At 39.5% G+C, this 23,944-nt stretch overlaps 1 protein-coding gene across 1 annotated transcript; it reads right to left on the reverse strand.

Annotated features, from left to right (window-relative positions):
- Positions 1-22,083: 22,083 nt before the first annotated feature.
- LOC106082068 (uncharacterized) lies at positions 22,084-22,761 on the reverse strand. Its single transcript, XM_013244386.2, has 2 exons — positions 22,544-22,761; positions 22,084-22,486 (listed from the first exon to the last, which is right to left on the reverse strand). The coding sequence occupies exons 1-2, from the start codon at positions 22,619-22,621 to the stop codon at positions 22,214-22,216; spliced, it is 351 nt and encodes a 116-aa protein (XP_013099840.1). The 5' UTR covers positions 22,622-22,761; the 3' UTR covers positions 22,084-22,213.
- Positions 22,762-23,944: the final 1,183 nt, after the last annotated feature.

Genomic DNA, 23,944 nt, shown 5'->3' on the forward strand with positions numbered 1-23,944 from the left:
GCCATGTCCGTCCGTCTGCCTGTTGAAATCACGCTACAGTCTTTAAAAATAGAGATATTGAGCTGAAACCTTGCACATATTCTGCTTTTATCCATAAGCGGGTTAAGATCGAAGATGGGCTATATCGCACTATATCTTGATATAGCCCCCATATAGACCGATCCGCCGATTTAGGGTTTTAGGCCCATAAAAGCCACATTTAATATCCGATTTTGCTGAAATTTGGTACAGTGCGTTGTGTTAAGCCCTTCGATATCCTTCTTCAATTTGGCCCAGATCGGTTCAGATTTGGATATAGCTGCCATGTATACCGATCTCTCGGTTTGAGGTCTTGGGCCCATAAAAGGCGCATTTATTGTCCGATTTTGCCAAAATTTGGGACAGTGAGTTGTGTTAGGCCTTTCAACATCCTTCTGCAACTTGGCCCAGATCGGTCTAGATCGGAATATAGCTGCCATATAGACCGATCTCTCGATTCAAGGCTTTGGGCCCATAAAAGGTGCATTTATTGTCCGATTTTGCTAAAATTTGGGACAGTGAGTTGTGCTAAGCCTTTCGACATCTCTCTGCAATTTGGCCCAGATCGGTTCAGATTTGGATATAGCTGTCATATACACCGATCTCTCGAATTAAGGCTTTGGGCCCATAAGAGGAGCATTTATTATCCGATCTCGCCGAAAATTGAGACCGTGAGTTGTGTTAGGCCCTTCGACATGCTTCTCCAAACAGTCCAGATTTGGATATAGCTTCCATGGAGACCGATCTCTCGATATAACGTCTTGGACCCATAAAAGGCGCATTAATGTCCGATTTTGCCAAATTTAGGACAGCGAGTTGTTCTATGTCAGTTGACCACATTCTGCAATTTGGCCAAGATCGATTCCGATTTGGATATAGCTTCTATATAGACCGATCTCACTATTTAAAGTTTTGGGCCCATAAAAGGCACATTTTTGCCCCTTTTCGCCAAAATTTGGGACAGTGAGTTAAGTTATGCCCCTCGAAATCTTTCATGAATATGGCACAGATCGGTAAAGACTTAGATATAGCTGTCATATAGACCGTTCTCTCGATTTAAGGGCCCATAAAAAGCACATTTATTGTCCAATTTTGCCGAAATTTGGGACAGTGAGTTACGTTAGGCTCTTCGACAACTTTTTGCAATTTGGCTCTGATCGGTCCAGATTTGGATATAGCTCCCATATAAACCGATATCTCGATTTAAGGTCTTGGGCCTATAAAAGGTGAATTTATTGGCCGATGTCGCCGAAATTTGGGACAGTGAGTTGCGTTGGGGCCTTCGACGTCCCTTTTCAGTTTGGCCGAGATAGGATCAGATTTGGATATGGCTGCCATATGTATATCGATCTTTCGATTTAAAGTCTTGGTCCCATAAAAGCCACATTTCATATCCGTTTTTGCTGAAATTTGGAACAGTGCGTTGTGTTAAGCACTTCGATATCCTTCTTCAATTTGGCCCAGATCGGTTCAGATTTGGATATAGCTGCCATGTAGACCGATCTCTCGATTTGAGGTATTTTGCAAATAAAAGGCGCATTTATTGTCCGATTTTGCCAAAATTTGGGACAGTGAGTTGTGTTAAGCCTTTCAACATCCTTCTGCAATTTGGCCCAGATCGGTCTAGATCTGAATATAGCTGTCATATAGACCTATCTCTCGATTCAAGGCTTTGGTCCCATAAAAGGTGCATTTATTGCCCGATTTTGCCAAAATTTAGGACAGCGAGTTGTTCTAAGTCAGTTGACCACATTCTTCAATTGGGCTCAGATCGGTTCAGATTTGGATATAGCTTCTATATAGACTGTTCTCTCTATTTAAAGTTTTGGGTCCATAAAAACGCATTTGTGGTTAGATTTCACCGAAATTTGGGACAGTGAGTTGTGCTAGGCCCTTTGACATTCTTCTTTAGTTTGGCCGAGATCGGGTCAGATTTGGATATAGCTGTCATATAGACCGTTCTCTCAACTTAAGGTCTTGGGTCCATAAAAAGCGCATTTATTTTCCAATTTCGGCGAAGTTTGGGACAGTAAGTTGTGTTAGGCTCTTCGAGAACTTTCTGCAATTTGGCTCTGATCGGTATAGATTTGGATGTAGCTGCCATATACACTGATCTCTCGGTTTTATGGTTTGGGCCCATAAAAGGCGCATTTATTGTCCGATTTTGGCGAGATTTGGGACAGTTCGTTGTGTTAGGCTCTTCGACGTCCCTCTTCAGTTTGGCCGAAATCGGATTAGATTTGGATATAGCTGCCATAAAGACTGATCTCTCGATTTATAGTCTTGGCCCCATATAAGGCACATTTATAATTCAATTTCGCTGAATTTTGATACAGTGACTTATGTTAAGCTTTCGACATCCGTGTCGTTTATGGTTATGATTGGTCTATATTTGGATATGACTACAAAAAATGCCAATATTTTGTTCTACAAAATTGAACAATGACTTGTACTTATTAGACCTCTCAATATCCGCGTCGAATTTGGTCCAAATCATACCATATTTCGGTAAAGCTGCTATGGGGGCATAAATTATGCATTTGTCACCGAATGATGACAAAAGGTGGTTTACATATATACCCGATGTGGTGGTGGGTATCCAAAGTTCAGCCTGGCCGAACTTAATGCCTTTTGACTTATTTGATATCGTAAGTAGAAGTCATGACAATATGAGACTCCAAAACCCCTACCCATATGGGAATTTTTGCCAATCATGGCATGAAGGGTATAGTGTTTGGAAGTATATAACAAATTATTCTGGCAGTTCCATATGGTATTAATATGTATTTCGCGTGGTGTTAATGAAAGCGCAACTGAGCGGGCTGGATTCAGCTAATCTCTATATAGAATTGCCGGTCGTAGATAGTTGTTGTAACGAATGCTGCCTAACTAAAGATCGTTTTATCCCGTAGTCTTTGCAGTAGCTATACATGAAATTCCAGATGTGAATTATATCGTTATAGGTATAGAGCGCAGCTCCGTTTCCCTACCACCGAACCATCGTCTAATTTTTGTCCGCCGACCAATACTCCGACTCCAGCCCTCCAGTCGTATACGTCATTCACGAGGGCAGCCAGACTAGCTCTCAATTTGCTCACAACAGATGAATAAAATGAGGGAAACCTCCAGCACGTAAGGGGTCCACTCCAATGAGATAAGAGTATGTGGATGGTTTGGATGTTATCCAAGCTATTCCATCAACTGGTTGTAGACTATATTGGTGGATCACAGACTCACAGTTCTCACCAATACACCAAAGTGAAAAAAGTTACCCGTAGAGCGGAATAAAAAAGGGGGGAAAGTATTGGGTTACCCAAAAAGTAATTGCGGATTTTTCATATAGTCGGCGTTGACAAATTTTTTCACAGCTTGTGACTCTGTAATTGCATTCTTTCTTCTGTCAGTTATCAGCTGTTACTTTTAGCTTGCTTTAGAAAAAAAGTGCAAAAAAGGATATTTGATTAAAGTTCATTCTAAGTTTTATTAAAAATGCATTTACTTTCTTTTAAAAAATCCGCAATTACTTTTTGGGAAACCCAATAAAACAAGGAGTTAGGCTGATTTTACCAATTTATTGCTGACTCGAATGCTGCTGCTGACGAAGTGGCTGAGTTTAGCTATTTAAGCCCGCCCATTTCGTTACGTTAATTTCAGTGCCTTTTTAACCATTATACATCATGTGTTTTTAGACTACGAATTCATGATTTTAAAACAAGTACTTCATAAGCATATACAAAAATCCTGCAACTAGGCGCTCGCTCCTGCTACTAGGCGCCCGCTACCTATCACAAATACCTTCCGAAGCCCGCACTGACAACCGACGCCTTTCACCAAGCCAACCGAAAGTTCCCTATCAACTATAAATCGACTGGCGTCAGTGATCTCACCGACTACAAGCATCAGCAAGGGGGCGTTGAACTGGCGAAAGCCCTACCATCGAGATTACCAACCAACTGAGCCCGCCTCACTGTCCACCAAAGGTTTCCGATCAACTATAAATCGCCTGCCGTCGGCAACTGCACCTACCAAAAGCAAAGCGAGGGCCTCTTCGTCGAATTAGATCCACCCATACGCTTATGTCTCGCAATATTCACACCAATTATTGTTCGAACCCCCGAATTGACATGAAAATGTTTCAAATCCAAGTGGGCTGAAATGTGACAAACGAAGAGCTTCAGCACTTACACCAAATAAGGACCATAAATTATTTTGGATGCCATTAAAGCCGAACCTCTGTTTGAAGCTACCATACGCTCATCAGTTTTTATCCATCTGTCAACAGAGATATTTGTTTAAAATGTTTGCAGCTGGAGAAGCAAGGGTTGTCCCGGCCGCACCTACCACTCTTTTAGTTTCAGATTCTAAAACTATTTCTACGTTTTCTCTACAAACTGAATTGTCAAAAGCCTTATATGTACAATTCCTATGTGCTAAAGTTAGGTCACTCATCATGATTGTTTCCACAATCTTGATTTAAATTTTGTATGGTAAGGTCGGTCAATACTCTGCGTACGTAGTGCTTGTGTAAACACAAAGAGAGTGGGAGAAAGAGAGAGCAAACAATGCAATTTAATCTGTGTGTATTTTATAACTGACCATAATCACTGAGTTTGCAATTGTTGCCCACAAATAAAATATACATTGAAACAACAACAAACATCCATATGCACAACACACTATATTGGGGGGGGGGGGGGTGGGGGTGGTCCTACCAAATATCCCAAACGACATACATACATATGTACATATGTGCAAATCCCCAGTGAACATGTGTATGAGCAATTGCAACTCTCACCCTCCTTTTCACTCATTGCCTTTGTTGTCTTTTTATTTAAAATGCGTACAGAGCTTCTCCTCTCCCCAATGCTCACCACCAATACTCATGTGCGTACGATTAGTTGAGCTAGAAGACAATCGTTTCATTGTTGGGGGAATTACTTGGAGGTAGAGAGGGAATATCTTCGTATTCGTATGGCACGATTACAATGCCATTCATGGTGGGTGTGTATGGCATAATACCCAACAACCACCCCATTACTGTTGTTGGATACACTGATGGGGACGACGATGATGATGATAAGGGCTAACAGCAGTTACTACTGTGACAATAACACAGTGCCACAGTAAAACTATGAAAGACAACAACAACAACAGCAACAACATCAGCCTAGCAACAGTGTGTTTTTGGATGAAAAGGAATATGTGTTGCGTGTACGCTGTTGTTATTGTTGCTGCTGCTGCCACCGTGTGAGTATAGCAGTTAAATGTTGAGTTTATTGGCTTAAAGCACGTTACGTGTTCTGAATTCAAATAAAAATGCAACAATACCGGCAACAGACAGAGCGACAGATAGACATACAAATAGACATTACAACACCAACACCACCATTTAAGCAGAAGATACACACATTCGTACTCATGTGTTACACTTGTTGGAGCTATTGATGAAGATTACGTTGGCAATGATTGTCTTGCTAACAATAGCACATTCAAACACACTCACTTGTATTACATTAACATATACAAATGTATATTAGGGGGGAACCACAATAAAAGGTAAGGTGTTGCGTATATTGTATTTGTTTCCTATAGGCACAAAAACGACTGAACTGATTTTGATGAAATTTTCAAGAAACAAAACTAAACTCCAAGCCATCATCTGACACGATCAGATCAGGTATGGAATTATTAAGAGCAGAGTATGAATTTGATATTCATATCTACAGCCAAGTGCGTGGTGGCCACTCAACTCCAAAAAAAAAAAAAACGCAAAAATGGACATGTAGACCAATATGGACAATATTGTACAAATATGTGCGGCAAAGTGTGTGGTAGGGAGTCCGCCCACCACCAAAAGACCACAAAACGGACATGCAGACCGCTTAAGACAAAATGGGTGTCAAATGATAGGTAAAGTCCGAAACTGATATAAACATTTTGGCTGCTCCTACCCTGAAATCCTCCCAAAAGGAACTTGAAGTACAACTGGGACAATATGGAACTCTAGTGAAAGGTGTTTAATAAAGTAACCGTTGATTGGAGCAAACGTGTTTTCATTTCGCTCCTCAATGAAAAATATTCGTATCTCGGAATAGGCACATATTACGAAATAGGAAGGAAGGGCAAAAGTCGGGCGGTGCCGACTGTGTAATACCCTACACCTACCCTACAAGTACAATGTGCGAGCTATATCCTATTCTGAAACAATTTTGATGGACCTCGGCGGAGGTTTTCAGATGGGTTATTGAACAATCCTTATCGAATTTGGAGCAAATATGTTCAATATGTAATAAATAGTTGACAAATGACATATGTATGGAAGCTATAGCAAAATCTAAAATGATTTAGAGCAAACTCCGATATTGAGGTACCCGTCGAGGAAAGCGTTGTTCAAAATTTTGACGAAAATCGGGCGATATACATATATGGCAGCTATATTAAAATCTGAACCGCTTTCTATGAATATCACCAGGAACATCGAAAGTCAAGCGATAATCCTTCCTGAAAAAATTTCGAGATAATCGGTTAACAAATGACCATTTTATTGCATTATTACTGCAAATCGGACGAACATATATATGAGAGCTATATCAAAATCTGAACTGATTTCCAGAAAACTTTATAGATATTGTGGAAGTCGTAGAAGAAAGCGTTGTAGAAAATTTTAGGAAGATTGGTCAATAAATGCGCTTGCAGTGACACTAGGAGTGAAAATCGGGCGATATATATATTTGAGAGCTATATCTAAATCTAATCCGATTTCTATGAATATCACCACTAGTGTCGTAAATCATAAGAAAATCTCTTCTACCAAATTTCGAGAGAATTGGTTAACAAATGACCATTTTATTGCATTATTACTGCAAATCGGACGAATATATATATGGGAGCTATATCTAAATCTAAACCGATTTCGAGAAAACTTTATAGATATTGTAAAAAACATCAAGGAAAGCGTTGTACAAAATTTTGGGGAGATTGGTCAATCACTGCAAGCGACTCTAGGAGTGAAAATCGGGCGATATATATATTTGTGAGCTATTGGGTTGCCCAAAAAGTAATTGCGGATTTTTTAAAAGAAAGTAAATGCATTTTTAATAAAACTTAGAATGAACTTTAATCAAATATACTTTTTTTACACTTTTTTCTAAAGCAAGCTAAAAGTAACAGCTGATAACTGACAGAAGAAAGAATGCAATTACAGAGTCACAAGAGTCACGGTTCACTCTAGGATCCGAGTTGCGTTATGAAGCGAACGAATAGCTTTGGGAAACGAACGGATCGCGATAGGAAGCGAACCAGTCGCGTAAGGAATCGAACGAGTCGCGTTGGGACGCGAACGAGTCGCGTTAGGACGCGAACGAGTCGCGTAAGGAAGCGAACGAGTCGCGTAATGAAGCGAACGAGTCGCGTTGAGAAATGAACGGGTCGCGTTAGGAAGCAAACGAATCGCAATAGGTGATGAGATCCCAAGAGTTTTCCGATAGTATCGATAGGAAAATATCAATTGATATTCAGACCAAAAATAAAATATCGATATTGCCATCCATTATTTTGCCAGCTCTAGTCAGCACCCTCACTTACCTTATCCCATCATTCGCTCCTCTACCCAATTTATTCATCCATTTAAATAAATACCTGCTACTTATCATTAACATTAGCTGGTACGTGTTTGCAAGATTTGTGGTTGTTACCATTGGTGTGGTACATAAAGTGTTATCACATCAACTTTTTTTTTGATTCATTTTCGACATTTTGTCGTCAATATCCACATCACATTTTATTATGCACTTCAAGTTTGGCTACAGACATGACAACTGCACATAGGTATGTTGTTACCAATGTTTGGCCAATGCGGCACTTTTGTCTGTTTGTTGCAGGTTATGCGATACACGTGCTTCTTAAAGCAAAAGCCGAATTGAAATGGCAGCATAAAAGTGAAATGTAATGAAAGTCGTAAATATTTAATATTCGCTTTTACGCCATCAACATGAATGTGCGGCGTATTCATTAGCAACAGTGGTGGGGAAAAGTAATAAGGGGCACCATGGAGCGGATTTCAATGAAAAAAATGTATTTTTCATTCACCATAGGATGAGGGGTATACTAATTTCTTCATTCTGTTTGTAACTCCTCGAAATATTCGTCCAAGACTCCATAAAGTTGTATAATCTTGAGCTTCATGACATTTTAAGTCGATCTAGCCATGTACGTCCGTCTGTCCGTCCGTCCGTGCATCTGTCTGTTCTTCCGTGCACCCATTACTCCTTTGAAGGAGTAAAGCTAGCCCCTTGAAATTGGATTGTAAATAGGCCAGCTTGGTCGATGTTTTGATAGCTGCCATATAAACCGATCTTCGATCTTGAGCCACTAGCGCCCTCTAGTGGCTTTTGATTCTTATCCGATTTGACTGAATTTTTTGTTACAATTTCCAACTACTGTGGTAAGTATTGATGAAATCGGTTCATATCCTGATATAGCTGTCATATAAACCGATATTGGGTCTTGACTTCTTGAGTCACTAGAGGGCGCAATTCTTATCCGATTGGAATGAAATTTTGCACGACGTGTTTCGCTATGATCTCCAACAACTGTGCCAAGTATGGTTTAAATCGGTCTATAACCTGATATAGCTGCCATATAAACCGATCTTGGATCTTGACTTCTTGAGCCTCTGGAGGGCGCAATTCTTATCCGATTGGAATGAAATTTTGCACGTAGTGTTTTGGTATCACTTTAAATAACAGTGTTAAATATGTTTCAAATCGGTTAAAAATCTTGTATAGCTGTCATATAATCCGGTCTTGGATATTGACTTCTTCAGCCACTAGAGGGCGCAATTCTTATCCGATTTGGCTGAAATTTTGCACGAGGTGTTTTGTTATGATTTCCAACAATTGTGGTAAGTATAGATGAAATCGGTTCATAACCTTATATAGCTGTTATAAACTGAGGTGGGGTCCAGACTTCCTGGCCTCTAGAGGGCGCAATTCCTATCCGATTTGGCTGTCATCTTTTTATGGAACGACCATATGTTATTTCCCCAGTTCCTGTTGTTTATAAATGTTTCCAAAATTCTTCATTTTTTTATAGAAAACGAACCAGGCCCACTCGGCAGCGCCGTCTTTAACTCTGTTATACCTTTTATTTGAGCTCTATATTGCAATGGTCGATATAAAAGTCGCGTTTTGGTAGAGTTTTAAGATGGGGACATTTCGGCCCGAATGTGGAATCGAATTCATGTCATTCAAGCGAAGAGGCATGTTCTTCTCCTTTATACTTTTCTTTGACTTCCTATATTGTTGGGGGTAAATATGTCCGGTTTGCGGTGTATTTTGGGAGTGAGGTGTCCACCCAGACACTTAGCCCTTTTAGGTAATATTTAGAGCGCACAACAAGCCTGGCTTAGGTGTATGGCCATAGTGGCATGAGGCGGATTAATATCTGTATATCTGCAAAAATCAACTTCGTGCTATACTCTCAAATACTTTTTATATGAGCCCCATATTACCATAGTCGGGAAATAAGTCCGATTTCATTTGAGCCCTATATTGTCGTGATTGTTCTATATTTCCATCTGGGGGGTTCATTTTGGGTTAGGGATGCCACCTCAGACATTTCGCATTTGTCAAATTCGTGCTCTTATTCCAAATAATTTTCATTTCAGCCTAAAAATTGCCAAAGTCCATATATATTGGGTTGCCCAAAAAGTAATTGCGGATTTTTTAAAAGAAAGTAAATACATTTTTAATAGAACTTAGAATGAACTTTAATCAAATATACTTTTTTACACTTTTTTTCTAAAGCAAGCTAAAAGTAAAAGTAACACAAGCTGTGAAAAAATTTGTCAACGCCGACTATATGAAAAATCCGCAATTACTTTTTGGGCAACCCATATGTAGGGCGTTTTGGTACTCGGGCTGGCACTCCGCAACTTTGCCCTACAAATGGGTATCTTATTCGTTCTTTACTCCCAAAACCCTTTCATTTGAGCCCCATATAGATATATTCGGGAAATATGTTCATTTGAGGGGGTTGCTTTAGGGTTTACCCACATATACTTGGCCTCAAAACTGCATTCCTTTTCTACTCTCAAATGCCTTTGATTTGAGCCCCATTTGTTATGAGGGGTCAAATAACCTATTTGACCCGATTTCAGGAGGTTGAGCGCCACATTGATACATTACCACAAATTTTAATGTAATTTTCCTTAACTGCTTCCAAATTTCTTAGACCCCGTTCCTTAGTGGAATGTTCATGGGCAAAATTTGCAATTTGCACTCCCAAATTGCTTTCATTTGAGTCCCATATAGCCATTGTCGGCCAATATGCCCATTTGGGGGGTGGGGAAAGCACCCATTACATAAACTTAATTTTTTTGCCATAGTCGTAATCTACTCCCGAATGCCTTTCATTGGAGTTCCATATTGACATGAACGTCCAATATGTCTTTTTTGAGGAGTTTTGGGGTTGGGGCGGCCCGCTGGGTACATAGACTCAAATTTTAAAACCTTAATCATATCCTACTCTTCAATACCTTTAATTTGATACCCATATTGTTCCCATCGGTCCACTTTTGAATTTGGAGGGGTAAGGGGAAGGGTTCGCCCCCTTCCGATAGAGACAAATGATATAGCCTATGTTTCCTTACAGACCAACTTGGACAATCTGTGAAAATTTCGAGAAAATCGGTTCAGCCGTTTTTGAGTCAATAAGGAACAACCAAACAAACCGATTTCCATATAGTCGTGATTGGCTAATATGCTCATTTGGGAGGTTTTGGGGGGGATGGAAGTAAAGAGGGTTTACTTAAATCTGACTTTACATTCGCCAGATTCGTAATGTTTTCCGGAATACCTTTCATTTGAGCCCCATATTGATATGGGCGTTCAATTTGTCTGCTTTCAGAAGTTTAGGGGTTAGGGCGACATCCTGGTTAGGTTAGGTAAGAGTGGCAGTCCTTTACAGACTCACTTAAACAATTTTAAGTTCATTGTGATACCACAGTAGCGACAGACCAAGGCTTCTGGCGAAAATCGAAACCACCACCCCTGCAATGGTAATTCAAGCACGCTACCAACTCGGCTAGCGGGGCGCCTTGGTTACATGGATCCAAATTTTAATATCATATTCGTATTCTACTCTTCAATACCTTTTATTTGATGTCTATATTGTCCTTATCGGTACACTTGTGATTTTGGGTGAAATTTTTGGGGTAACGGGGGAGGATCCCCCCCTACTGATATCAACAAAATATAAAGCATATTTCTTCTCTCCTGACCATATTCGTAATTTACACCCGAATACCTTTCATTTGAGTACCATATTATCATGCTTGTTCAAGAAACATTTTTTTTAAAGGGTTTTGGGGTTATGGAGGCCCCCCAAATTACTTGCACCCAATTTTTAATATGAAATTCGTTTTCTGCTCCTGAATACCTTTCATTTGAGTGCCATATTGCCCTGATCGGCACACTTTTATTTTTGGGTAGTCCATTTGGGGTAAGGGGAGGGCAAGCTCCCCTTCCGATATCAAAAAATTACAAAGCCTATGTTTTCTTACAGAAAACCGTCACAATCTGTGAAACTTTCAAGGTAATCAGTTCAGCCGCTTTTTAGTCTTTACGGAACAAACAAACACAAATTGAATTTTATACCTACCACCATAGGGTGGGAGTATACTAATCTAGTCCTTCAATTTGTAATACCTCGAAATATTCATCTAAGACCCCATAAAGTATAAATATTCTGGAACGTCTCGACATTCTGAGTCGATCTAGCCATGTCCGCAGGTCGCCTGTCGAAATCATGATTGCGGTCGAACGTGTCAAGCTAGCCGAGATACTGAGTATTGATGTAGGTATTTCGGGATTGCAATTGGGCCATATCGGTACAGATTTGGACTTAGTTGCCATATAAACCGATCTCTCGATTTGATTTCTTGAGTCCCTACAAGCCTCAATTTTTCTCCAATTTGGCTGAAATTTTGCAGATAGTGTTTTGTTATGACTTCCGATAACTGGGTTAAGTACGGTCCAAATCGGTCTATAGCCTGATATAGCTCCCATATAAACCGATCTCCCGATTTGTCTTTTTGAGCCCCTGGAAGCCGCAATATTTGTCCGATTTGGCTGAAATTTTGAATGCGGTGTTTTGTCATGACTTCTGATAACTGGACCAAGTACGGTTCAAATCCTGATATAGCTGGCATACAAACCGATCTGAATCTTGACTTCTTGAGCCTCTAGAGGGCGCAATTCTCGTCCGATTTGGCTGAAGTTTAGCACAAAGTGTTCTGATATCACTTACAACAACTGTGCTAAGTATGGTTCAAATCGGTTCATAACCTGATATAGCTGCCATGTAAACCGATCTTGGGTCTTGATTTATTGAGCCTCTAGAGGGCGCAATTCTCGTTCGATTTGACTGAAATTTCGCATATAGTGTTCTGATATCACTTTTGAAATTTTGCACATAGTGTTTTGATATCACTTTCAAATGCTATGCGAAGTATGGTCCTAATCGGTCCATAACCTGATATAACTGCCATACAAATCGATCTTGGGTCTTGATTTCTTGAGCCTCTAGAGGGCGCAATCCTCGTCCGATTTAGCTGAAATTTCGCTCATAATGATTTGATATCACTTCCAACAACTATGCGGAGTATGGTTTAAATCGGTCCATAACCTGATGTAGCTGCCATACAAACCGATCTGAATCTTGGCTTCTTGAGCCTCTAGAGGGCGCAATTCTCGTCCGGTTTGACTGAAAATTTGCACATAGTGTTTTGATATCACTTCCAACAATTGTGCCAAGTATAATTCATATAGGTCTAGAACCTGATACAGCTGACATACAAACCGATCTAGGGTCTTGACTTGTTGAGCCTCTAGAGGGCGCAATTCTCGTCCGATTTGGCTGAAATTTTCCACATAGTGTTCTGATATCACTTCCAACAATTGTGCAAAGTATGGTTCAAATTGGTCTCTGACCTGACATAGCTGTCATATAAACCGATCTTGGGTCTTGACTTCTTGAGCCTCTAGAGGGCGCAATCCTCTTCCGATTTGGCTGAAATTTAGCACAAGGTGTTTTTATATCACTTTCAACAACTATGCGAAGTATGGTCCAAATCGGTTCATATCCTGATATAGCTGCCATGTAAACCGATCTTGGGTCTTGACTTCTTGAGCCTCTAGCTGCTCCTCCGTCCTTATGCATTATACTTTGTTTGCCTTAAAATAGTTACTGCGCAAAGAACACGATAAATGCGATCCATGGTGGTGGATTCCCAAGATTTGGCCCGGCCGAACTTAGCACGCTCTTACTTGTTTTATTTTATTTTTATTAATGAAAATGTCATTGAAATTTTGCCCCCCACTGTAGCTTCCTCTTCATGGCATTCAATAAATTAGCCATATTTCCCATGGATCATTTGCAGATGGGTAGGTGGGTGGCTACCAGGCCGAAAGCTTTGATTGCAAATTAAAGCAACACAGACAGAGGCAGAGTCTGAGCCTGAGGCTGGTCCTCATTACTGGTACTATGGGTTGTATTATCGAAGCACGATTTGTTTACGTGCATGAATTGATGGATGATTGGATCAGTAAACGATTGCCTCCATGTCTGTTGCAACAAATTGCTGTTTGCCGATTCCGAATTGCTATGCTATTATTTAATACATTCAATAATATTTGGTTTTGTGTGAAATGTTATTCAATTAATTTTTATTATTGGATAGCCGAAGCTTGCATTGTTGCGTCCACCACGCTTATGGATGTTCTACCATTCCATGCAAAAATTATTTGCGTTAAGCGCAAAACAAATTGGTGTTTGGGAATTGAGTTGTTTCTAGTGGGTATCATAGCATTTATTGTCGTAATTATTTATTGTTTTTAATTAAATGAAATTGTATGCAGCTAAAAGGATTCAGGGAAGTGAAGAGTTGCACAGGAGAATCAAATAAATAACTGTTAAACAAGTAAAAGCGTGCTAAGTTCGGCCGGGGCGAATCTCACATACCCTCTACAATGGATCACATGTCAAGTCAAGTTGTTTGGCCGATATCCCTTTATAGACAAACAAAGGATTATGGTAAGGAATTGCTATGATATATCACTTCATGCGAAATTTCAGCCAAATCGGATAATAATTGCGCCCTCTATAGGCTCACGAAGTCAAGATCCCGGATCGGATTATGTGGAAGCTATAACAGGTTATGAAGCGATTTGAACCATAATTGGCTCAGTTGTTGATTGGTCAAACCGAAACACTTCCTGAAAGATTTCAACCAAATCGGATAATAATTGCGCCCTCTATCGGCTCTAGAGATCAAGATCAGAAATCTGTTTATATAGGAGCTATATCGGGTTATGAACCGATTTGAGCCATACTTTGCACAGCTGTTGATTGGTCAAACCGAAACACTTCATGCTAAATTTCAGCCAAATCTGTTAAGAGTTGCGCCCTCTAAAGAAGTTGCGCTCCCTAGAGGCTGAAGAAACACTTCATGATAAATTTCAGCCAAATTGGTTTAGAGTTGCGCCCTCTAGAGGCTAAAGAAGTCAAATTGGCTGATGATTTATAAAGGAGCAACTTCAGGTTATGGATCGATTTTTATTTTGCCAAGCATGGTTGATAAAAGTTTTAGCAAAATGTCCTTTGAAGAATATACGAATATGGTATTAAAATCAAACCCCTTAAAAACAGGCATACAGACCGGGCATACAAAATGGGACTCAAATGAACGGGTATTTGAAAGAAGCGCACGAAACTGAAATCTATTTTCAGATCAATAGTCTGGAGGCTGCCGCATCCCCAAAACACTTCATAAGCCCGACATATTTATCGATCTTGGCAATATGGGGCTCAAAAGAAAAGTATTGGGTTGCCCAAAAAGTAATTGCGGATTTTTTAAAAGAAAGTAAATGCATTTTTAATAAAACTTAGAGTGAACTTTAATCAAATATACTTTTTTTACACGTTTTTTTCTAAAGCAAGCTAAAAGTAACAGCTGATAACTGACAGAAGAAAGAATGCAATTACAGAGTCACAAGCTGTGAAAAAATTTGTCAACGCCGACTATATGAAAAATCCGCAATTACTTTTTGGGCAATATATGGAATGAGAACACGGATTTGGTACCCAATTCTGGTGCTAAGAGTCTGGAACTTTTTTATACCCTCCACCATAGGATGGGGGGTATACTCATTTCGCCATTCCGTCTATAACACCTCGATATACTGATCTGAGATGCCATAAAGTATGTATATTCTTGATCGTCATGACATTTTAGGTCGATCTAGCCATGTCCGTCCGTCTGTCGAAAGCATGCTAACTTTTGAAGGAGTTAAGCTAGATGCTTGAAATTTTGCACAAATACTTTTTATTAGAGTAGGTCGGTTGGGATTGTAAATGAGTCAAATCGGTCGTTGGTTTGATATAGCTGCATACATTGCATTTATATCAAAACATGGTCCGATTTGGCCCATTTACAATCCCAACTGACCTTCGCTAATAAGAACCGATCTTGGGTCTTGACTTCTTTAGCCACTAGATGGCGTAATTCATATTCCATTTGGCTGAGATTGTGCACGTTGTGTTTTGGTATGACTTAAAACAATTGAGCCAATTTTGGTCTAAATCGGTTCATAAGCTGATATAGTTGCCATATAAACCGATCTTGGGTCTTGAATTCTTAAGCCGCAATTCATATTCGATTTGGATGAAACTTTGCACGTGGTGTTCTGGTACTACATACAATAACTGTGTTAAGTAGGGTTCAAATCAGTCCATAACCTGATATAGCTGCCATATAAATTGATCTTGGGTCTTGACTTCTTGAGCCACTAGAGGGCGCAATTTTTATTTGATTTGGCTGAAATTTTGCACATATCGTTTTGGTACGACATTTAACAACTGTGGCAAGTATGGTATAAATCAGTCCATAACCTGATATAGCTGCCATATAAGCCGATCATGGGTCTTGAATTCTTCAGCCACTAGAGGGCGCAATTCTTATCCGATTTGGCTGAAATTTTGCACCTATCGTTTTGATATGACATTCGACAACTGTGCCAAGTATGGTATAAATCATTCCATATGCTGATATAGCTGCCATATAAACCGATCTTGGGTCTTGACTTTTTGAGCCACTAGAGGGCGCAATTCTTATCCGATTTTGCTGAAATTTTGCACATATAATTTTGGTATGACATTCAGCAATTGTGCCAAGTATGGTATAAATCAGTTCATAACTTGATATAGCTGCCATAAAAACCGATCTTAAGTTTTGATTTCTAGCTGCCATATAAATTGATCTTGGGTCTTGACTTCTTGAGCCACTAGAGGGCGCAATTAATATCCCATTTGGCTGAAATTTTGCACGTGGTAGTCTAGTATTACATACAACAACTGTGTTAAGTTTGGTTTAAATCGGTTCGTAACCTGATATAGCTGCCACATAAACCGATCTGAGGTCTTGACTTCTTTAGCCACTAGATGGCGCAATTCATATCCCATTTGGCTGAAATTTTGCACATATCGTTTTGGTATGACATTCAACAACTGTGCCAAGTATGGTATAAATCAATCCATAACCTGATATACCTGCCATATAAATTGATCTAGGATCTTGACTTCTTGAGCCACTAGAGGACGCAATTCTCATCCGATTTGGCTGAAATTTAGCACGAAGTATTTTGTTATGACTTTCAACAACTGAGATAAATATGGATCAAATCGGTACATAACCTGATGTAGCTGCCATATAAACCGATCTGGGATCTTGACTTCTTGAGCCTCTAGAGGGCGCAAATATTATCCGCTTGGGCTGAAATTTTGTACAACGGCTTCTCCCATGACCTTCAACATCCGTGTCGAATATGGTCTTCATCGGTCTAGAGTCTGATACAGCTCCCATATAAACCGATCTTCCGAATATGCTTCTTGAGCCCCTACAAGGCGCAATTCTTATCCGAATGAACTGAAATATTACCCAATGACTTCTACTATGGTCTTCAATATTCCGTATGGTCCGAATCGGACTAAAACTTGATATATCTCCAATAGCATCCATTATCCTTTTTTATGCATAAAAAGAGATTCCGCTCTAAGATCTTATCAACAGCGATCCATGGTGAAGGGTATATAAGATTCGGCTTGGCCGAACTTAGCACACTCTTACTTGTTACTACCTATATTCGGACTCATTACACACTGCATCGTGTCAGTTTGCGACATTGCTTTGTAGAGATGCTTTAGATGGGAAAATGAGGGCATATCCATCACTGAAAAAATTTAACATTCTTCTCATCAAAATTTAAACTCAGCCTTTCGACGTCATAAGTAATAGTGGGAATGCTGTGCCACAATGATCTCCAATACTAATCTTATATCCGAGTTGTTAGTCCATGTTTTGGCTCCCCCTTAACATAGATTTTATATTCCTCTCATTTCCCCATGGAAGTTTATATTCAACATTTGTGGCCAAACATCAAATAATGAATAATTCACACACTGCATTAGCGGATTCCGGTGCCATTCGATAATTCAATTGAAGAACTTCATACCGAAATACCAAAAACACCAAAAATACTTCCTAAACAACTTTGTTTGCGGTAATGGAATGCAATGAATATTAGAAATGTGATTACGCACAAAATTTCCTTAAAGTTTGTCTGTCTATCTGTTGCGATTTAACGCCGTCTTTTTTTCTGCCAAAATTATGAGGTGAATAATAAATTAGGCCAAAAAGTGCCACCGTTACTGCGGTTTGGGTTGCAGCTCTAGCCCTTATGGTTGCGCTCCTCAAATGGCAAAAGCATGTAAATGGTGGCCAAAAAGACCAAAATTTTCAAAAACAAAAAATGTGTTTGTGTGTCATTAAGTATTACGTGTTAGCAGCCAACTAAGACCACTGGCGACCACCGATTACCACAACTACACCAGTTTATTAATTTATGGTCTAAAATATTCAAGTGTGGCTCTCTTTGTCTCATGGGCTATCATTTAAGCCACCTCCAAATTGTCATGTCTTCGGTGTCTCAACACTATAAAATTTTAATCGAAATGCTTTGTTTTCTTCATATAAAATCTATATACCGATGACGGAATGTAAACAGTTGCCAAAAACCATTCGAACGCAGTGCGCGACTTTTTAAGAGTAACCTCTAGCAAAGGATATTTTGAATTTTTGTTTTTCCCCACGGTTTAGTTCGATTCTCCAAGATGTTTGCGCGTCGTACATCTTCCGTTGTTGTGACCTTGAGTGCCATTGCCTTACTGTGCCTTAATGCTCCAATGGCTAATGGCCAATTGTCCTTTCACACAGATGCCAATTCGAATTCGTTCTCCCTGAGAACGCCCAGCTTGCAGCAGAGTTTCACACGTTATTACGGTGGACAGGGTGGTAACCTGCAACAGCCTCAACAGGCTCAACAGTATCAACAACTTCAACAGCCCCAAATGCAGGTAGGTGTTGTGTCGGTGTTATCAACGGCTCTAAGCGACATTAAGGAGAGTCTTGCATGAGAAGGTGTCTCGTGGAATATGGACAAGTGTTAGATGATAAGATGTGTGGAGAAACTTGAAAGGCAGAAAACTGGAAATTAAAACTGAATGTGAAATAGGTGACTTTTGCCATCAATAACAAAAAGAGAAAAATTTATAACATGACATCGAGGAGTATGGATTAAAATATTTTTCTAGGATTGTCTCATTATATCCATTTTTTGTCATAAAAAAATTATTTTAATTCAAAATCTAAATATTTTTTCAAAATTTGAAATTCGGCCGGGCCGACTCGCCTCCACCATGAATAGCATTTGTCGAGTTCTTTTCCCCGCAACTCTTCTTAGGCAAAAAAAAGGATATAAGAAAAGATTTGCTCTGCTATTAGAGCGATATCAAGATAGGGTCCGGTTTGGACCACAATTAAACCATATGTCGGATTGGAATTGCGCCCTCTAGTGGTTCAAGAAGTCAATATTCAAGATCGGTTTATATGGCAGCTTTATCAAAACATAGACCAATTTGAACCACACTTAGCGCAGTTATTGGAAGTGATACCAAAACACCACGAGCAAAATTTCAGTCAAATTGAACGAGAATTGCGCCCTCTAGAGGCTTAAGAAGTCAAGATCCATCATCGGTTTATATGGAAGCTAAATCAGGTTATGGACCGATTTAAACCATACTCGGCAAAGTTGTTGGATATCATAACAAAACACGTCGTGCAAAATTTCATTCAAATCGAATGAGAATTGCGCCCTCTAGAGGCTCAATAAATCAAGACCAAGAACAGTTTATATGATAGCTTTATCAAAACGTAGTCAAATCGGACGAGAATTGCGCCCTCTAGAGGCTAAAGAAGTCAAGACCCCAGATCGGTTTATATGGCAGCTATATCAGATTATGAACCGAATAGGACCATACTTCACATGGTTGTTGGAAGTGATATCAAAACACTATGTGCAAAATTTCAGTCAAATCGGACGAGAATTGCGCTCTCTACAAGCTCAAGAAGTCATGACCCCATATCGGTTTATATGGCAGCTATATCAGGTTATGGACCGATTTAAACCATACTCGACAAGGTTGTTGGATATCATAACAAAACACGTCGTGCAAAATTTCATTCCAATAAGATACGAATTGCGCCCCCTAGAGGCTCAAGATGTCAATACCCAAGACCGGTTTATATGGCAACTTTATCAAAACATAAACCGATTTAAACCATACTTAGCTCAGTTGTTGGAAGTGATACCAAAACACCTTGTGCAAAATTTCATTCAAATCGGACGAGAATTGCGCCCTCTAGAGCCTCAAGAAGTCAAGACCCAAGATCGGTTTATATGACAGCTATACCAGGTTACGGAACGTTTTGAACCATACTTCACACAATTGTTGGAAGTGATACCAAAATACAATGTGCAAAATTTCAGTCAAATCGGACGAGAATTGCGCCCTCTAGTGGCTCAAGAAGTCAAGACCCCATATCGGTTTATATGGCAGCTATATCAGGTTAAGGACCGATTTAAACCATACTCGACAAGGTTGTTAGATATCATAACAAAACACGTCGTGCAAAATTTCATTCAAATCGGATGAGAAATACGCCCTCTAGTGGCTCAAGAAGTCAAGACCCAAGATCGGTTTATATGGCAGCTGTATCAAAACATGGACCGATTTGGCCCAGTTGCAATACCAACCGACCTATACTAAAAAAAAGTATTTGTGCAAAATTTCAAACGGCTAGCTTTTCTCCTTTAAAAGTTAGCGTGCTTTCGACAGACAGACGGATGGACGGACCGACAGACGGACGGGCATGGCTAGTTCGACTTAATATGTCACGACGATCAAGAATATTTATACTTTATGGGATCTCAGACGCATATTTCGAGGTGTTACAAACAGAATGACGAAATAAGTATACCCCCATCCTATGATGGAGGGTATAACAACATGGCAATGATCAGCATATCAATCTTGATCAGCGTAAAAATCTAAGACGATCTAGACATGTACGTCCGTCTGTCTGTTGAAATCACGCTACAGTCTTCAAAAATAGAGATATTGAGCTGAAACTTTGCACAGATTCTTCCCTTGTCCATAAGCTGGTTATGTTCGAAGATGGACTATATCAGACTATATCTTGATATAGCTCCCATATAGACCGATCGGCCGATTTAGGGTTATAGGCCCACAAAAGCCACATTTATTATCCGATTTTGCTGAAATTTAGGACAGTGAGTTGTGTTGAGCTCTTCGACATCCTTCTTCAATTTGGCTCAGAGCGGTTCAGATTTGGTTATAGCGGCCATATAGATCGATCAGCCGATTTAGGGTCTTAGGCCCATAAAAGCTTCATTTATTTTCCGATTTTGCTGAAATTTGGGACAGTGATTTGTGGTAGGCCCCTCGATATCCTTCATTAATATGGCTCAGATCGGTGCAGATTTTAATATAGCTCCCATATTGACCGATCGGCCGATTTAGGGTCTTAGGCCCACGAAAGCCACTTTTATTATCCGATTTTGCTGAAATTTGGGACAGTGAATTATGTTAGGCCAGTCAACATCCTTCGACAATTTGGCCCAGATCGGTCCAGATTTCGATATAGCTGTCATATAGACCGATCGTCCGATTTAGGGTCTTAGTACCATAAAAGCCACATTTATTATCCGATTTTGCTGAAATTTGGGACAGTGAATTATGTTAGGCCAGTCAACATCTTTCGTCAATTTGGCTCAGATCGGTCCAAATTTGGATATAGCTGCCATATAGACCGATTTCTCGATTTAAGGTTTTGGGCCCATAAAATGCGCATTTATTGTCCGATGTCGCCGAAATTTGGGACAGTGAGGTAAGTTAAGCCCCTCGATAAATTTCTGCAATATGGCACTGATCGGTTCAGATTTGGATATAGCTGCCATATAGACCGATATCTCGGTATTAGGTTTTGTGGTCATAAAAGTCGAATTTATTGTCCGATATCGCTGAAATTTGAGACAGTGAGTTTAGTTAGGCTCTTCGATATCCTTCTTTAATTTGGCCCAGATCGGTTCAGATTTGAATATAGCTGCCATATAGACCGATCTCTCGATTTAAGGTTTTGGGCTCATAAAAGGCGCATTTATTGTCCGATTTCGTTGAGATTTGGGACAGTGCTTTTGTGTTAGGCTCTGCCACATTTTTCTGCAATATGGCCCAAATCGGTCTACATTTGGATATAACTTCCATATAGACCGTTATCTCGATTTAAAGTCTTGGCCCCATAAAAGGCGCATTTATTGTCCAATTTCAGTGAAATTTGACACAGTGTATAATGTTAGGCTTTTCGACATCCGTGTCGTATATGGTTCAGATCGATTTATTTTTAAATATAGCTACTGTACTTATTAATATTTGGTCCAAATCGGAACATATTTGGATATAACTGCTATGGGACATAAGGTATGAAGTTTTTACAGAATTTTGTTGAAAGGTTGTTTACATATATACCCGAGCTGGTGGGTATCCAAAGTTCGGCCCGGCCGAACTTAATGCCCTTTTAGTTGTTTTTTTTTAATTCTTTATTACTATTCTGCATGTTAGTTTGCAAAGCATGAATTGCTTAAAATAATTTTCCCAATAATACTAATCTAATGCATGCATATACTAACACCTTAAGGTGGATAGTAGTCCTTTAATGTCCCTATGCTTTTTCCCCTTCCACATCATCATCAACATAATATTCAGAATAGTCCTCATACGATGACTCACTATAAGAATCGTCCAAAGATTCTCCAGTGGCTGATCCAGATGCAATTTCACGTTTTTGTTTCATGGCATCACCAAAACCAGCCGCCACATTATTTTTAAATTTGGCCCCCAACACTTCCACACTTTTATCGAAACGGGTGGCAGCTCCATTATCGATGGCTTCCTTAACTTGGCCGGCAGCCATAAGGACAGCAGTTTGGAAATCCTAAAAAAGTTGAGAATTTAAAAAAGAAAATCTTGTAAGCTCTTAGAAGAGAATTACCTGTGGCTTGCCTAGAGCAAAGGGAAGTAGAACCAAAATTCCGCATAACAAGGAATAGGTTATAAAGGGTTTAAGCATTTTGGTTTTTTAGAGATTTTTTTTATTTTATTATTGGATGTATTTTGATCGCTTTTCACTTGTTGTCCTTTGGCTTATATGGTTTTTTTTTATTATTCTGAATTTATATAAAATTTCATTAACATTTCTCCATGCATGTTTAAACGGAGTTAACTATGGATGGCGAATATATTCATTTTATTATTGTTTGATTTATTTTAATTTGTTATTTATTTACGTTTTTTTAATGGCATGTTTTGCAGAGAAATACTAAGATTGTCTATCTCATTTCCCTTTTAAGCTAATGGTGCTGGTGCATGCTATGGTATTTAGAGCAACTTTTTGTATTTTTTTGCATTGTAATACATATTGTTAATTAGTGAATTAGTACTCTCGATTACTTGACAGCATCATCGCTGGTCTATAAACAAACTCTATATTATCCCACGATTAGTTGGCGTTAAGTTCAGCCGGACCGAATTTGGGATACCCACCAACTCGGGTACATATGTAAATCACCTTTCGTCAAAATCCGGTGAAAAATGCATACCTTATGCCCCATAGCAGCTATATCGAAATAAGTTCCGATTTGGACCAAATACCAATAAATTCAAGTCATTGTTCAATTGTGTATAACAAACTATAGGTCTTTTTTGTAGCTATATCCAAAAATAAACCGATCTGAACCATATACGACACTGATGTCGAAAAGCCTAACATAAGTCACTGTGTCAAATTACAGTGAAATCGGATTATAAATGCACCTTTTATGGGGCCAAGACTTAAAATCGAGATATCAGACTATATGGCAGCTATATCGAAATCTGGACCGATTTGGGCCAAGTTGCAGAAAAACGTCGAACAGCCTAACAAAACTCACTGTGTGAGACTTCGCGCTTTCTGCGGTCCCAAAACCTTAAATCGAGAAGTCGGTCTATATGGCAGCTATATTCAAATCTGGACCTATCTTGACCAAATTAAAAAATTATGTCGAAGGGCCCAACACAACTCACTGTACAAAATTTCGGCGCCATCGGACAATAAATGCGCCTTTTATGGGCCGATAACCTTAAATCGAGATATCGGTCTATATGGCAGTTATATCCAAATCAGGGCCGATCTGAGTCAAATTGAAGAAGGATGTCGAGGGGCTTTACCTTACTCAGTTTCCCAAATTTCGGCGACATCGGACAATAAATGCGCCTTTTATGGGCCCAAAAATTCATATCGAGAGATCGGTCTATATGGCAGCCATATTCAAATCTGGACCGATCTTGGCCAAATTGAAAAAGCAAGTTGAAGAGCCTAACGCAACTCACTGTCCCAAATTTCGGCGACATTGCA

Source organism: Stomoxys calcitrans, chromosome 4, assembly GCF_963082655.1.
Source record: "Stomoxys calcitrans chromosome 4, idStoCalc2.1, whole genome shotgun sequence".
Lineage (NCBI taxonomy): Eukaryota > Metazoa > Arthropoda > Insecta > Diptera > Muscidae > Stomoxys > Stomoxys calcitrans.